Below are 18,283 nucleotides of genomic sequence, written 5' to 3' on the forward strand. Positions count from 1 at the left end.
ATGCACTCGAGAACTGGGACAGAGGTTTCCCACCCAGGACAATAGTTTCGAGGTATGCTGCCTATTTGGCAAGAACATATTCTCATTTTCAACTAAAAAGGGCAACCTGCATGTGACTTTTTAACTGTAAGATCCATAGTGTGTTGATGTCACGGTCCTGGTCCTGGTGGTTTGGTAGCGGCTATGGCAACATAATTCTGGTTTTGAAAGTTTTATTCTTAGAATAAAAAAGTACAGCTTGTAGAGACAGGACATAGGCGGGGTCACTTCTGGTCCTATAAACCTCTCCCTCCAATAAAACTCTGCAGGCTTCCACTTCTAAATTCTTGCACAAACTAGAAACGTCGTAGCATAAAAGTTAAACACAACACATGTCCATTTCTAAACAGATGAAACACAACAACTTATTGATATGAAAGCGAACGCATTTACCCTACAAATGCTTATCAAATCTTCTATGAAGTCCTTTTATTACGAACAGTCTTTCTGGCGAGCTCTCCGTTCAACTTAATATCTATTTTTACTTGCTATTCACAAGAATCGACTTCATTCTACGCCATCATCTGTCCATGCAAGACTCCAACTTTGGATCACACTTAGTAAGAGCTGGGATTAATGAAATATTGGAATGCTTTAATCTTGGAAGCAAAGTACCACGATTAATGAGTGCCAGGAGCGGCCAAGCTTCTCTTTCAGTAAACTCGTCCGATTTCCACTTCCAAATTCGGCCATGGATCGGAAGAAAATCATTGCCCAACATTGCAAGCCTAACGGGCAGAATGTGGTCCGTCGGCTAGACTGCCAACTTTGGTGCTGGAAACCAGAGTTTGAGCCTCGCGGTCGCGTCTATATTTTGTGATTCTGGGCAAATCACTTAATCTCCCCGTGACTGAATGTGTACCGTAAACTCATGTAAAGCGCTCCAATACCTTCGGGTCGAGTTCGCGCTATATAAAATCTGCAAAAAATAAACAAAATACGGTACGCCCTATCAGCCTCATGCGCGTGTCCAGATAACTGGCCCTTCTCGTACTGCCTACATTCAACACCCCCCCGATTTATGCGCAAGATTCCGGAAGTACCCTTTACCTTCAGTCCATGGACATGGTAAATGTACGACGAAGTCGGACCTGCTTTCTCCTAAAATCATTTTCAATACAGGAATGAAAACAGAAAGCCGACTTCACACTAATTGACAGGCAGAGGGGCGGCCCACTGAGAGAGTCTAGGGCGGTGCTTCCCAGTAAACCTGTACATCGTTACAAACATGACCCACCCCTAAAAGGAGACCCTCCCATTCCCAACAACAAGACACAGTCCACAGTATTACACCGGAAGAAAGTGGCGAGTGCCCCGGAAAGCGTTCTCCGCTCCAGCCGTGTACGAGTCGGCACCGTTTTATTAAGATGGTTTTACCCATATTATATTTCTGTTGGTACAAATGTTAGAAAAATCATCAAAAGCTGGTATTTTTCTTCTTATTGGTGCATACCTAAATTAGCAACTATTGGCAGCTGCAATGATTCATAGTTAAAGTAAAGGAAGTCAGCAGATTTATGTTAAACAAGCGCGCGCGCCTTGCACTAAAAGTGAGAGGGGTGGGGGAGTGCGACAGCACACAAAGTATTTCCCTTGCGGGAGGGAGCCAGGGGCACCATGTGATTGTAAGTTAATTACAAACATATGGTGTCAAGCTCACCCCTGCAAGGCAATCGCCACACGTGCACGCGTTGCCATTGAAGGCAATGGAACGCGTGCACGTTTTCGGCTGAAAAGCCGAAACGATTGCTAAAGGTCTTTTTGCCTATGCAGCGCATGCGCGCTGCGTAGGCAGGACCTAAAAAACTGATGTAGGCGTGCCAGGGTGGGGCTTATGTGACCTCGCTGACGTCATGTACGCAGACGACACCTAGGCGGAGTCGCGTGGTATCGCCCCGCCCCCTGGCGCGCAGGGAAGCTGTGGCAAAAAGTTTCCGGATCCAGTCTCATGCCTGGGGATAATTCTACGTGAAGGAATCTGCGGCTAGTAGTCTCTATCAGATACTTGAGTCCACCTAGCCTTGGCCACTATAGTAACATCTACAAATGTAGACCCAGCACTCACAGACTGAGTTCCTACCACAGGGAGACACCAGTTGTACCGGACAGTCCATGAAAGACACTGATGAAGCAGACTCCAACACAGAGCTATTCACACAACATACCGGAAGCAATTGTCATGTATGATCTACTCCCTGTAAACTGCAGGATACGTCTAATACATGCAGCAGCTTCTGGGTGAGTTTCCAGAGGTGGCATCACCCATCAGAATGGCACCGGTAGTATCACTCGGTCCATCTCGTTGACAGCACCCCTCGTGCACAATGAGACCAACAAGATGTGGGAGGCACCAGGGTGATATTGGAGGAATTATTTGCCACATACCGGCAGCTTAAACAACACATGCTCTGAAAGGTTGAACAAGATGCCTCTATCAAACTACATGTACACAGGTCATTAATCCGAAACCCACAAATGTGCTGATGGACAAGTAAGAAATGCTATTCCGGGTCACCCTGAGAACACATCAGTTAGATTAAGTCTACCCACACACCTCCCCCCCATGAAACACATAGGATAATGACAATGCGTCTCCGAGGAGGAATGGCACCCACTCCACAAGAGTGTGCAACATGGAGAAGTGCGTTCAAGGTACTGCCCGAAGTGTAAGAACAGATACAAGAAGAGCTCGGGCATCCCTTGCAGTACATTTGGGATTTGTTACAATTTCTGAAATAATACTGAGGAGTAACAATAGGAGCGACAATCTAGAGGCCGAAGGTAGATTGGGAACAAACGGAAGCAGAACTACCTAAAATAATACTGCAGATCTACAAATGGAAGATGAAGCAGAAAAGTCAGGACAAAGAAAAGTCATAGAAAGAAGCCTCTAATTCCCAGTCTGGATCTTCCAATCGTAGAGCCATCATGTTCTAAAAGGGAAATACTTGGGGCATGAGGAGATGTACCGCTTAAGAGACTGTAAGAACTTGAAAGCATCAGAAAAACTTTAAAATTTTGACGAGAACTATTCCTAATATCCACAGGCAGCAGGACACACCAGACACTAAGACAGATACTGAGGAGAAAGGAAGCGCAACCAAGCAGATTACTTCAAAACATCAAATCATGTGTCCACACACTCACCACTCTAAACCAACACACCCACTATCAACTACCCATAGAACAATCATCATACACTGACCGTTATATAGCAAAATTTCAACAACACACCAACCATCATCATATACCCATACCACCAACAGGCAACCACCCACTATTACTAATGACCACGGCTCACACAACCACTACCATACTCCAACACACCCACCAGCAGACACCCACTATCACTAATGAACACGGCTCACACAACCACTATCATACTCCAACACACCCACCAGCAGACACCCACTATCACTAATGAACACGGCTCACACAACCACTATCATACTCCAACACACCCACCAGCAGACACCCACTATCACTAATGAACACGGCTCGCACAACCACTATCATACTCCAACACACCTACCAGCAGACACCCACTATCACCAACGACCACGGCTCACACAACCACTATCATACTCCAACACACCCACCAGCAGACACCCACTATCACTAATGACCACGGCTCACACAACCACTATCATACTCCAACACACCCACCAGCAGACACCCACTATCACCAACGACCACGGCTCACACAACCACTATCATACTCCAACACACCCACCAGCAGACACCCACTATCACTAATGAACACGGCTCGCACAACCACTATCATACTCCAACAGCAGACACCCACTATCACTAACGACCACGGCTCACACAACCACTATCATACTCCAACACACCTACAGCAGACACCCACTATCACTAACGACCACGGCTCACACAACCACTACCATACTCCAACACACCTACAGCAGACACCCACTATCACTAACGACCACGGCTCACACAACCACTATCCTACTCCAACACACCCACCAGCAGACACCCACTATCACTAATGACCACGGCTCACACAACCACTATCATACTCCAACACACCTACAGCAGACACCCACTATCACCAACGACCACGGCTCACACAACCACTACCATACTCCAACACACCTACAGCAGACACCCACTATCACTAACGACCACGGCTCACACAACCACTATCCTACTCCAACACACCCACCAGCAGACACCCACTATCACTAATGACCACGGCTCACACAACCACTATCATACTCCAACACACCTACAGCAGACACCCACTATCACTAATGAACACGGCTCACACAACCACTATCGTACTCCAACACACCTACAGCAGACACCCACTATCACTAATGAACACGGCTCACACAACCACTATCATACTCCAACACACCTACAGCAGACACCCACTATCACCAACGACCACGGCTCACACAACCACTATCATACTCCAACACACCTACAGCAGACACCCACTATCACCAACGACCACGGCTCGCACAACCACTATCATACTCCAACACACCTACAGCAGACACCCACTATCACCAACGACCACGGCTCGCACAACCACTATCATACTCCAACACACCCACCAGCAGACACCCACTATCACCAACGACCACGGCTCGCACAACCACTATCATACTCCAACACACCTACAGCAGACACCCACTATCACCAACGACCACGGCTCACACAACCACTACCATACTCCAACACACCTACAGCAGACACCCACTATCACTAACGACCACGGCTCGCACAACCACTATCATACTCCAACACACCCACCAGCAGACATAATGACGAGACCTTTTTATCTGAGTCCGTAGCCTAATGGCACCTCCGGTGTGTGTGTGTGTGTGTGTGTGTCCAGGTGCTGAAAACAGTGGAATCCATTTTGGATGCCCCTAGTTTATCATGTAAGCCTAGTGTCTGCATTCCTGTGGCTGGAGGGTGGTGATCCAGACACTGAAGTGAGAAGGCTACTTTTAGAAATGGCGTTAAATACATTGTTAGTAAGGGGGGGCTGACTAGTTCTTCATGAGAACTGTCATTTGGTACATGATGGGGTGACCGGTGGGACTAGAGTCTATGTTGTCTCATGAGAGAAGGTTTCTCGGGCCGCCTTGCCCACTTGTCTATCCCAGATTTCTGCTGCACAGAGGCTGGTCACAGCCAGATACAGAAGGTTCACACTTCCTTAAGCCCATTTTGTGGGTGCCCAGTCAGGAGGCAGCACCAGTGCTGCCTGTTGTGACAGCATCACTTTATGCAAAGGCTGGCTGGAGAGCAACTTGAGAAGGACTTGAAAGAGAATTACCCCAAACTGGTTCTGAAGTTTGAGACAGTAGATCTATATCCTGACTAGAAAATATGTAGAAACATTGGACCCAAACCACCCTCTTTGTTCCAGTTTCAAGTGCTTGATGCCCAAGACCCGCAGAGTACAGGAAAGGCTGTTGTGCGACTAGACCGGATGTCTACCTGATAGCTAGTCTGCCAGAGGTGAGGGGACATCACCTAAAGTCTGCACTTTCTGAGGGTCTGCTAGTGTCCAGAACTCTGCTGAGACAGGGAAGGAGTCTGCCTGGCCCTGCAGAAGGGGAACCTGTCCTGGATGAGAACCCCAGTATATTCCTGGCCTGAAGAAAGTACACTGCCTTAAAGAGTGACGCCAGTCATGTAGCAGATTTCCCGACGAGAAGCGTGAAGTCTACATACATTTGCACATTCATCCGATGCAGGCTGCAACTGCCTTGCCATGCATGTTTGCTAAGGTTGGGCCGCTTCTAACTAGCAGAGTGTGCATCTGCCTGGGTCAAGGCTGCAACTGCTGTGACAAGCATCTGTGTCAGCCCAGAGGCGGGTTCTGACTCCCAGGAGTACCCAGAGAGCCACCATCATGCGTGAATACAGCCACCATCGTGCACGCAGACAGCCACCATCATATGTGAACACAGCCACCATAATGCACACACATGCATTCCTGTGCAGCCCCATGACTTCAGGTCTCAGATTGACCGTATATTTTCCGGTGCACCCCTATGGCATGCGGTTGCATCCTATTGAACAGCTCAGAGCACTTTTAGTTTCCTGTGACGTCACATGACTTCAGGTTTTAACCCATTTCCCAAGCTAAGCTCAGAGTACCCCTTTATTTTCCTGTGCACTCCCAATGCATCAAGTTGCACCCTTTTTTCAAGCTCAGAGTGCCCCTTGTTTTCCTGTGTAGCTTTGGGGTTTCAGGTGGCACCCCCCATCCCTCCCTCCTTTTGTTTTCCTTGTAGCAGGTGATGGTGGTGTACCCTGTTTTCCTGCTTAAAGCACCATTGTTTTCCTCTGCTGTTCCAGGCCACTGTTCACTTCGAAGCTCTTCCCCTGCTGAAGAACATTCACAGCACCAGGGTGTCCATTGATGAACCCCACAGGCTTCTTGGGGTTGTTGTAGGTCTCCCTGCAGCAGCCCCAGTTTTCTTTTACTTTTCAAGGTTACTGTCTAGTCTCGCAAGTCTTTTCCGGGCATTAAGAGCCCTCATTAGTGTGAGCAGGGGAGGGTTGGCTTTACCATGTCCTCCCTGCCTTCAGTGACTTGCTCCAAGCCTTCCTGCACTTTACAAACATGCCCCACAGGTTGTTCCCAAACTCTCACTGGAGAGCTTGGGTTCTCTGTTTGCCTTTGGTTTGTGCTGTGGGGCACCGGTGTCTCTCTTTTATGTTCTATCTCAGGACAGATCTCCTCTGGCGGTTTCTCTGCACTGATCGCTCAGGTCGTGTCCTCAGTCATTAACTGAGCACCAGAGCATGTCCGACAAGCGGTGCTGCACAGGCCAACGACTGATGGGGCAAAGGACAAGGCAGCGGTGTGTGGGTGCACAACAGGTCGCACAGTGTTAATAGGTGATGGGTTACACGCTGCAGCTCCACAGATTAAAGTTACTTCTTTACACCGATCTCCATGGGCTTCGCCCTCAGGCCCATGCACTTACGGACCACCTAACAGGGAGGGAGGGGGGGGGGTGTCATGGGGCCTGGTCTTCTAGCTTGAGGAGCTGGGATTTAAGAGCTGGGCTGAAATGTCTGGACATCAGTGAAGAGGAAGTTCCAGTTTAATGGGCCAAGCAAGCGGCGTGAGCGCTGGACGGAGGGCATATGCCCACAAGCGCTACATACAGATTAGTCACGCGGAGACTTGCAGAAGGGGAGTAAATGAAGATAGAGTAGTCCGGGTAAAGGGAGAGGAGACTACGTACAATGTTGTAGCCATTGAATCAAGCTGGAACTGCTCTTTGTAGACTACAGAAGCCAAACTGCTTCTTGACCATTGTCGGGCACACTTAAGACACCTAGGGGGTCCTTGAAACAAGCACTGCTGCTGTCCCTGGAGCCAGATACTACTGCATGCTCGCGGCGCTCCCTTGGAGGCTTTGACCTTCAGGAAGTGAGAAGGATGAAGATTTACTCTGGAAGGCGGGTGGTGGCGGGGCTACTCCGCCTTAGTCTACGCGCCAATAGTACACAATGAAGTGCACTGTCACCTCTAGTTCTTTGATTTGTGTGCACTTTCAGTTGGACAGCCAAGTGCACACTCAATGTCTACAATGCGGAGTAGGGAGTTGCTCGCTTTACCAAAGAGGTGCAGCAAGTTAGGCGAAGTGTGTCTGGTTTAGACTTGGCGTGGAGGTCAGGGGTGTTGGGCACCTGTAGGGAAGCCTCTGTTCCTTCACCCAGTGCTCGGCAGGGCAGTTAGGCAGAAAGTGGCATGGGGCACTCATGGTCAGGGCACAGTCAATCCAGAGCACAGTGGCACTGCCCAGCACCTCTCATCAATGGGGGAAAGAACAGCTCTCAGCACCACGACACAGGCGTGTGATACGCAGACGACGGTGCAGCTTGAAAGCGCTGACTGTCCGACACCATGAAGCTCTCAAAGAGAACCATGAGAAGGGAAGACATCTTGGCGAGTCCTGCAGCCGAAGGGCTTCCAGGACTGGAGGACCACCTGTGGCTCCTGCAGAAGGCCCTTCTCTCTGGGAGGGCTGGAGAGACCCTCAACCAGCAGAGATAGGACAATGTGAGCATCAGGCAGGAAACTCAGCACTCCGGTCTCTCTCTCCTTAAGGAACAGTGGGCGATGCCGAGGCAGACACTTTCTCCAGGAAGAGGAGGCAGGTTCTGGGCTCACAAGACAGTTTGGCTCCTTCTCTCTAGTCAGCAAAAGCAGACTTTTTCTCTGTCCCGCGGAATCACCGCTACTCCTTCAGGGGTTAGAGTAGGCACCCCTTCCCTGGTTCAGTTTGTTCATCTGCACCCGTGTACATAACTCCAAAGAGTATAAGGCTCAACGCTGCAGGTTGTATCTCAAAGTAGCAGCAAGTGGCCAATCAAATTCAAGGTTGTCTCCAAATATTTGGGGAAGCAATCAGCACAAGCCATGGCCTCCCGAAAGTGTTGAGGTTCAGCAAAGCCAGCTTTCTGAATGGTGCCCCTTGTGGATAACAGGTATCCCACTTCCATCCCACAGAATTGGGTTTGGCTCAACACACACTCCACACACTTTCTTAACCCCTTCCATGCGGGGCGGATTCCCCCGCTGTGCTGAGCGCTGCTTGCGCGGGCGTGGTCATGACGGAACGGTTCCGTCATGAGCACAGCTCAACCGACGCTCATGACGGAACCGTTCCGTCATGAGTGCCGAAGGGGTTAAAGAGTGTCTCGCTACCCAGCCTGGCCCAGCTCTTGTCCTATTGAATAAATCTATCACATCAGGCATAGTCCCCTTAGCTTTTAAAAAAGCTATAGTAGTCGCTCTCCTGAAAAAGTTGGGAGCTGATCCTGCACTTCGCTCCAACTACCGCCCCATATCTTTGCTACCTTTTCTGGCCAAAGTTTTGGAGGGATATGTAGCTAAATGCCTCTCCAACTTTTTGGAGCTGTCTAAACATCTGGACTCCCATCAGGCCGGTTTCCGGCCCGCGCATTCCACCGAAGCTGTGATTTTGTCAGCTATGGACAGCCTACGCGATTTCGCTGATAAAGGCTGGTTTTGTTGGACTTGTCTGCGACCTTCGACACGGTCGACCACAACATCTTGGTCGACCGTGTTAGGAGGGCCGGAATCTTAGGAACTGCGGCACGTTAGATCTCCTCTTTTCTGGAGGACCGCTCTCAAGCGGTGCGCCTGGGCCAATTTTCATCTAACCCACATGTTACCACCTGTGGGGTGCCCCAGGGCTCGGCCCTTTCCCCCCCATCTATTCAACATCTATATGGCTCCCCCGATTAAATCACTCAAAAAAAGAAATGTACTGGTCCTCAACTATGCTGATGATCTGCAGCTCCTCCTCAGGGTCGATAGCTCCAACAACTCCCTCATGGAATTCCAGGAAACTGTGTTATTTATCCAAACCTGGATGGATCTCAACCACCTCAAACTAAACCCTGGGAAAACGGAAATAGTCCTTACTGGGGACAGCCTTAAGCATTGGGGCCCTCACTATGGGCCTCCCGAACTTGGTCCACCTCCCATCCCCTCCAGCTCAGCAAAAACTCTAGGGGTATTCCTGGACAGTGAGCTGTCCCTAAAAACTCAGGTTGGAGCTGTGGTATCCAAGTGTTTCTACCAACTACGGAAAATCAGGAAAATTCACCGCTTCCTCACTCACGATGTCTTGATCCAAGCCATGGTTTCTACAGTATTATCTCACCTAGATTATTCCAATTCGGTCTATTTGGGAATGCCTCATTATCTGTTTAAGCGTCTTCAGCTGGTCCAAAACTAGGCAGCCCGACTGATTTACCATCAACCTAAATGGCAACCTGCCTCCCCACTGATGAGGAAACTCCACTGGCTCCCTGTGTCACAGCGCTGTGTCTTGAAAACCGGCTGCCTTATTTTTAAGGCCTTACACGGTACCAGCCTGGAATTCATTAACAATCTTATATCCAGGTACTCCCCTACACGCTATCTAAGATCCGCCCATCTCTCTCTTCTCAATATTACGAACTTCAGGAGGGTACGTCTTGGAGGATGCAGATTTGCCACTCTTGCCCCCAAATTGTGGAACTCCTTCCCTCTTGAGATTCGATTTTGTACTGACCTCATCTCGTTTCGGAAACTCCTGAAAACCTGGTTGTTTACACAGGTCTAACTCCTGCCTCTCTGGCAATCTGTTCTCCAGCGCCATGAAGCCAACTCGGCGTACGTGCACTTTATAAATTCCCACTAACATTAACATTAGCCAATCAGGTACTGTTGTTCGCCCGTGGCAGAAGATGTGGGGATGGGTTTCAGTGCTTGTGAAGAGGTATTTTAGTGACCATGCCGTTGGAAACAGTCTTGCGTCCAGGCACTACGCCTCACAGGCCACAGGCTGAGAAGGTGGGACTAGTCTGAATCACAGATGTGGAGCACACACAAAGACACAATCAAAATCAGACACAGACATTTGACTTCCAATGAATGAGTAGCAGGTTTGCAGATTGAAAGAAAGAAGAAGGCAGTGCGGAGGGACATGTAAGGAAGGGGAGAAAGCAGACGTCTGAGTGACCCTAAATCAACGACACCCTGCAACCTTGAAGCTCCAGTCAGGGGCACCCCACCAGTCATGTCATGTGTCCAAGCACCAGCCTCCACCTACTCTCCCCCACATACACTCTGCTAACTCTTAAGCGTGACTGAGGGCACCCTGTCATAACAGACCAGAAAAGGCAATCCCCCCATGTGGAGTCAGGCAAAACAGCGTACAGCCGGTGAGTACAGATCAACCACCACCGACTCTTGGTCGCCTCATGACCTAGCCATTTGAGAGACGTCCCCCAGGATGAAAGGAGAGTTCCTCTGGGTGGACCCTACTGTCCAACAGTGTCTAGAACCCTATGGATCAGTCATATGTAAAGTGGAGCGCACCTGTCAAGGGACGCGTGACACGAGTCCGCACACAGGAAACATACAGGGGTGACCAAAATGGTGAAACGAGAAGTAGAGGCCACATGACGACCATGCTAGGGACATTCGCTCCGACAATGGAACTTGGAGGTGGATTTGTGACCCGGCCTATTGATAAGAGCATGTTTTAGCAAATGATTACTTTCTTGTTTGGGAAGGCTCCAAGAGCATTCTGAAATCTAAGCCGGACATGAGAGGAACACTATTGGGGGAGATGACTAGGCGAGGGCGTAATAACTAAGTACGCTCTGCAGTGCACGATCTTCTTTGGTGAGATGAGTATGAGAATGTAGAGTCTGGAGTGGTGCTAGCAGTCAGTTTGAGGGTGAACATCAGTGTGATGTCAGCAGGGATGTTGTGCAAAGACAAAGGAGGCAACAAAGACACCACGCAATGTGCTGCAGAGCAAGAAGTGGTGCCAGGGACACAGCCCTGTTGCATCCCCAGGGTGGAGAGGTGTAGCTCAACAAGTACGACAGTACTAGTTGTGTGTCGCAATGCGTGTTCACTTTTCTTCTCTGTGTTGTTCCGTGTTACACTGTTTGTTTGTTCGATGCCAATGACAGACCAGAGCACTCTTGTATCAGAGAACTGTGACAGTGGTGCTGTGAACTAAACTCTGAGGCACCCCTACAAGACAAACCAGGTTCATCTTTCTCTGATGTTGTACGTGTTTAAAGTTGAGGCACTTAGAGTGTGTGAGGAGACACCATTCACAGATCCGTGAAACCATCACGGGCTCTTTCACTTCTACTTGCATTCTAAGCAGACGACTCCCGAGACCCTCATCAGAGTGGAAGGTATTGGAGATCCTTCCTCCAACCTCAGCCCACAGGTCAGCCTCCCCTTCACCTGGAGCTCTGCGGTGGCTCCCCACCAACCACATTCACCTCTACAGTGCTGGTTCTCCTGACCTTACCCTTCCGGAGAGCGCTCGGTCAGTCGCAATGACTGTCCCTCCTGAGCAATGCTCCCCTGTCTGCCCTATTTCAGCAATCTAACGGCTGATTCACCCTTCACCCGCACACTCAAAGTGCTCTCCCATCTCCCTCACCAGCCACTTTTGGGAGCACTCTTCCACCTTGTCGCAGAACTCACATAGCTCACTGGGCTTTGGCCTTTCGCTCAACAAGGGCTCTGTGTCCACCCGATCTCATCACTCGTTTTGCTTATTCCACCCGGACCTGGCGCGGTCAGAGTGCTCTCCTCCAGTCCTATCTCAGCAATCTCACGCCGGATTCCCTCGGTCGCAGCAAGCTTCTCCTACAGCCTTATCTTCCCGACCCATCTCAGCCCTTACTTGGCTAGTTCTCCTTGATTATGAGCTCTCAAAGACCTTTGCTCTCACCAGATCTTACCACTCACATGGGTAGTTCTCCTTGCCTGGCATTCTCAGAGAGCTCTCCTCACACCCCATTTTCATGCCCTGTCTCAGCATTTACATGGCTATTTCTACCCTACCTGAACCCTCAGAGAGCTCACCTCCTGCCTCGCCTCATTTTCTGGCACCATCTCAGCACTCACTTGATTAGGTCTTCCCTGACCTGGAACTCTCAGAGTGCTTACCTTCAGCCGAGCCTCATCTTCCTGCCGTATCTCAGCACTCACATAGCTAGATCCCCCTTGACCAGGCGCTCCAAGAGAACCCTCCTCACACCCTACATTCCTGCTCCATCTCAGCAGCCACCTGGCTCCCCCTCCCCTCACAAACCTGGCGCTCTCAGAGGGGTCTCCTCCAGGCTCATCTCCCTGCTCCATCTCAGCCGCAACATAGCTATGACTCCCCTGACCTGGCGCTCTCAGAGAGGTCTCCTCCAGGCTCATCTTCCTGCTCCATCTCAGCAGCAACATAGCTATGACTCCCCTGGCCTGGCGCTCTCAGAGAGGTCTCCTCGAGGCTCATCTTCCTGCTCCATCTCAGCAGCAACATAGCTATGACTCCCCTGACCTGGGGCTCTCAGAGAGGTCTCCTCCAGGCTCATCTTCCTGCTCCATCTCAGCAGCAACATAGCTATGACTCCCCTGACCTGGCGCTCTCAGTGAGCTCGCCCCATCTCTGTACTCACGTGGTCCTCAAGGGTGACATCTTCTCTGGAGACTCCAAGGTTGGCTTTGGCGACACCCGGCTGGATTATCATCTCTTTCAGGAACTGAGTGTAGACATCTCTGTGTAGGAGGGGAAAGGGTTGGAGATTAAAGGACGAGAGAGGCAAGAACAGCACACAGACAGTCAATAAACACTTTTCAACACTAATGGCACAGAAATAAGACAATAATAATTATATGAGGAAGGCGAGGTCGTCAATGGAAATGGAGATGAGAACTGACCACCTCTGCGCCTTCACCTGTCAGGGACGGACTGTCTTACCCCACATGCAGATAGAGCCCTGTGGCTTCGCGATCCTAACTGAGGCCAACACACCAAGGGCGGTAGTGTTAAAGTGCTATGAAAGGGTTGCTTCTGCTTGCGTGCACCCAAACCAGGGACGCCTAATGCAGCCTGGAACCATGCATGCCACTGACCAGAAGCAAACCTGGTCTCATCAGCTTCTGCTAGGTGCAACAGTGCATGTGCAGAATATGGAAACCAAGGAGCAGCGGCTCAAACTGTGGCATCTGAAAGTGAGGAAGGATGAGGGTACCAGTGTGCCCTGCTAGTTGGTATGGAGACAGCTGCTTCCCTTTGGACAGGGGCAGTGCAGAGATGCCATGACACTGTAGGAAGGACCCTAGAAGTCCCTGTGTCCCCTCAGGTGTGCTGACCGGGTGGCACACGTTCAGCACATCCCCTCTTTAGCGCTGCATGTGGTTTAGTAATAGGAGCATGCCTGCAAGCAAAGGGCCTGTTGCAGGGATTCTGCTCATGCACAGAACTATGCGCAGGAAACCAGGACCTCAGTGAATTGTGGTGTACCAAAAAACTCACCTCAGTACCCAGAACCCCTTATCCGACCAGCATCAGTGTCCCATTCGTTATCCGTATTATCTCGGAGGTGCCAATGAATAGACAACCCAGAACAAGCGACTTAGAGTACTCTCAGGAATGGTGGGAATCAGAAATACCTGTTCACTATTATTCATATATCAATCCACAACAAAGTAATCAGAGACACGGTAAAGTTTAAAAGGTTTATTTTATAAACTACGTGTCCTAAGATGCAGTACTTTGGCTAACATAAGCAGACAAATGATTATAATTAAAACCATCAGCATTGTTTCAATACCATAGAAAATGAAAGGAGAAATCATAGTATAAATGACAGTGGAATGCGGCCACCTTCCTTTCGCTAGTAAACTAATATTATTAGACTAGCAGAAGGTCTCTAGGCTTGAATGGGGAACCCCATACCGTAAAGATCAGCTTTAGGTGGATCACATCACAGGATCAGCTTTGCTCTGCGCCTGGAAATGTTCTTCTCCAGAATGTGTTTCAAACGCATGCAAACTGTAATATTAAAGGCTCTCGACATTCAGGTATTGGCAGCTGTGTGCATATTATGACTAGAGAGTGGGCCGATCAACCTGGACTCAAAAACATACATTGTCTAGCGGCTCAGAGTGTTTTGCACATTACGCTCAGACCAAGGTCGCAGCGCACGTCTAGGGAGGTGAAAAACAGACAGTTCTCATGTGAAGAAAAGGCAAGCAAGCAGTTCACAAATAATAACATGTCTCAGCAGTGTCGTGTGCAAAAGCAGCAAAAGTGGCAAGATGGCTTTCTAAAAGCTAACACGCTTATGCTAACATAGCAATGTATGTATCTAAATCGCTACCTTCACTACAGGCCTGCCTTGTCTGACCTGCCAACGCCCCCTCAGCTTCAGGAAGATGTTACAGACATCTTGTACCGCTTTACTTTCATTAACCCATTTGCTATTAGGTCTACAACTTGTCCCTGTGCCCCTACGTAATGACTATTACTACTTGTATAAATGCTCCACTTCCCATTGCATTGGTGACACCAATGCTCCTGGTTTCTGGAATGGGCACTAATGCCAGGTATTGAAAACCTACATAAGTGAATACCCCCTACAACCATTACACTAAAAGCAGCTTTGCGCCCATATATGTGTGAATCAAGGTGGGGTGGGCAAGAGAGGCGGCGGCGGTCTGGAACACAAACCTGCACCCGGAGCACAGGCAAGGGTGCAAATGTATGAAGCACTCTCAATGCCCAAAGACTCTCGTAGCAGGCCGAGATAATAACTTACATTGAAAGGGAAATGCACTTTAAAAAAACAGCCCTTATTTTCCTAACTCAAACTTTAGTGTGTGTCATATATGAATAACAAATAGCGTACAATTCAATAATACATCACATGCTCAAAAGAGCAAAATGGCAGAGTGAGTTAGCACCACTCACTCGCATGAAAAGCAAGTCTGACAACACTTCAGGCAAGTTCTTCTGCTTGAAGTAGAATCCAAGGGTCAGATCTGGGAAGGAAAGAAGGAACATCACACGACTCTGCGACACACAGAAAACAAGGATAGCAGAGGTAGCTAACACACTAAAGAGGCAGTGAAAGAAAGACCCCTTCCTCACAGAACAGACACACTTTGGACAGAACCAGTGTAAGCTTCCCTCTTCAGAGGAAAGATACACCGAAGGCAGCAGCAGAGTAAGATTTTCCATCAGAAGACCCTACAAATGAGGCAGCGGCAGTGCAAGCTTTTCCATCAGAAGACCCCTATGAATGAGGCTGCGACAGTGCAAGCTTTTCCATCAGAAGACCCCTACAAATGAGGCAGCGGCAGTGCAAGCTTTTCCATCAGAAGACCCCCTATGAATGAGGCGGCGGCAGTACAAGCTTTTCCATCAGAAGAACCCTACGAACGAAGCAGCGGCAGTGCAAGCTTTTCCATCAGAAGACCCTACGAATGAGGCAGCGGCAGTGCAAGCTTTTCCATCAGAAGACCCTACGAATGAGGCAGCGGCAGTGCAAGCTTTTCCATCAGAAGACCCCTGCGAATGAGGCAGCGGCACCGGAAGACACCTACAAATGAGGCTGCGGCAGTGCAAGGTTTTCGCTTTTCCATCAGAAGACCCCTACAAATGAGGCAGCAGCACCGGAAGACCCCTACAAATGAGGCAGCGGCAGTGCAAGCTTTTCCATCAGAAGACCCTACAAATGAGGCAGCGGCAGTGCAAGCTTTTCCACCAGAAGACCCTACGAATGAGGCAGCGGCAGGGCAAGCTTTTCCATCAGAAGACCCTATGAATGAGGCAGCGGCAGTGCAAGCTTTTCCACCATAAGACCCTACGAATGAGGCAGCGGCAGTGCAAACTTTTCCACCAGAAGGCCCCTACGAATGAGGCAGCGGCAGTGCAAGCTTTTCCATCAGAAGACCCTATGAATGAGGTTGCGACAGTGCAAGCTTTTCCATCAGAAGAACCCTACGAATGAGGCAGCGGCAGTGCAAGCTTTTCCATCAGAAGACCCTACGAATGAGGCAGCGGCAGTGCAAGCTTTTCCATCGGAAGACCCTATGAATGAGGTTGCGACAGTGCAAGCTTTTCCATCAGAAGACCCTACGAATGAGGCAGCGGCAGTGCAAGCTTTTCCATCAGAAGACCCTACGAATGAGGCAGCGGCAGTGCAAGCTTTTTCATCACAAGACCCTACAAATGATGCAGCGGCAGTGCAAGATTTTCCATCGGAAGACCCCTACGAATGAGGCAGCGGCAGTGCAAGCTTTTCCATCAGAAGACCCCTGCGAATGAGGCAGCGGCAGTGCAAGGTTTTCCGTCGGAAGACCCCTATGAATGAGGCTGCGACAGTGCAAGCTTTTCCATCAGAAGACCCTATGAATGAGGCAGCGGCAGTGCAAGCTTTTCCATCAGAAGACCCTATGAATGAGGCAGCGGCAGTGCAAGCTTTTCCATCAGAAGACCCTATGAATGAGGCAGCGGCAGTGCAAGCTTTTCCGTCGGAAGACCCCTATGAATGAGGCTGCGACAGTGCAAGCTTTTCCATCAGAAGACCCCTGCGAATGAGGCAGCGGCAGTGCAAGCTTTTCCGTCGGAAGACCCCTATGAATCAGGCTGCGACAGTGCAAGCTTTTCCACCAGAAGACCCTACGAATGAGGCAGCGGCAGTGCAAACTTTTCCACCAGAAGGCCCCTACGAATGAGGCAGCGGCAGTGCAAGCTTTTCCATCGGAAGACCCTACGAATGAGGCAGCAGCAGTGCAAGCTTTTCCATCGGAAGACCCCTATGAATGAGGCAGCAGCACCGGAAGACCCCTATGAATGAGGCTGCGACAGTGCAAGCTTTTCCATCAGAAGACCCCTATGAATGAGGCAGCGGCAGTGCAAACTTTCCCATCAGAAGACCGCTGCGAATGAGGCAGCGGCAGTGCAAGCTTTTCCATCAGAAGACCCTATGAATGAGGCTGCGACAGTGCAAGCTTTTCCATCAGAAGACCGCTGCGAATGAGGCAGCGGCAGTGCAAGCTTTTCCATCAGAAGACCCTATGAATGAGGCTGCGACAGTGCAAGCTTTTCCATCAGAAGACCCCTGCGAATGAGGCAGCGGCAGTGCAAGGTTTTCCATCAGAAGACCCTATGAATGAGGCTGCGACAGTGCAAGCTTTTCCATCAGAAGATCCTATGAATGAGGCTGCGACAGTGCAAGCTTTTCCACCAGAAGACCCTACGAATGAGGCAGCGGCAGTGCAAGCTTTTCCATCGGAAGACCCTACGAATGAGGCAGCGGCAGTGCAAGCTTTTCGCTTTTCCATCAGAAGACCCTACGAATGAGGCAGCGGTGGTGCAAGCTTTTCCATCACAAGACCCTACAAATGAAGCAGCGGCAGTGCAAACTTTTCCATCAGAAGACCCTACAAATGAGGCAGCGGCAGTGCAAGCTTTTCCATCAGTAGACCCTACGAATGAGGCAGCGGCAGTGCAAGCTTTTCCATCAGAAAACCCCTGCGAATGAGGCAGCGGCAGTGCAAGCTTTTCCATCAGAAGACCCTACAAATGAAGCAGCGGTAGTGCAAGCTTTTCCATCAGAAGACCCTACGAATGAGGCAGCGGCAGTGCAAGCTTTTCCATCAGAAGTCCCCTGCGAATGAGGCAGCGGCACCGGAAGACACCTACAAATGAGGCTGCGGCAGTGCAAGCTTTTCCATCAGAAGACCCTACAAATGAGGCAGCGGCAGTGCAAGCTTTTCCACCAGAAGACCCTACGAATGAGGCAGCGGCAGGGCAAGCTTTTCCATCAGAAGACCCTATGAATGAGGCTGCGACAGTGCAAACTTTTCCATCAGAAGACCCTACGAATGAGGCAGCGGTAGTGC

At 49.9% G+C, this 18,283-nt stretch overlaps 1 protein-coding gene across 1 annotated transcript in view; it reads right to left on the reverse strand.

Moving 5' to 3' along the window:
- The window catches only part of TBC1D13 (TBC1 domain family member 13), a 250,374-nt gene that overhangs the window by 125,577 nt on the left and 106,514 nt on the right, over positions 1-18,283 (reverse strand). Inside the window, exon 5 of the mRNA XM_085614058.1 lies at positions 13,048-13,147. Coding sequence (XP_085470184.1) covers positions 13,048-13,147 — 100 coding nt within the window. The remainder of the gene's footprint in view (positions 1-13,047; positions 13,148-18,283) is intronic.

This window comes from Triturus cristatus, chromosome 1_2 (genome assembly GCF_964204655.1).
Source record: "Triturus cristatus chromosome 1_2, aTriCri1.1, whole genome shotgun sequence".
Classification (NCBI taxonomy): Eukaryota; Metazoa; Chordata; class Amphibia; order Caudata; family Salamandridae; genus Triturus; species Triturus cristatus.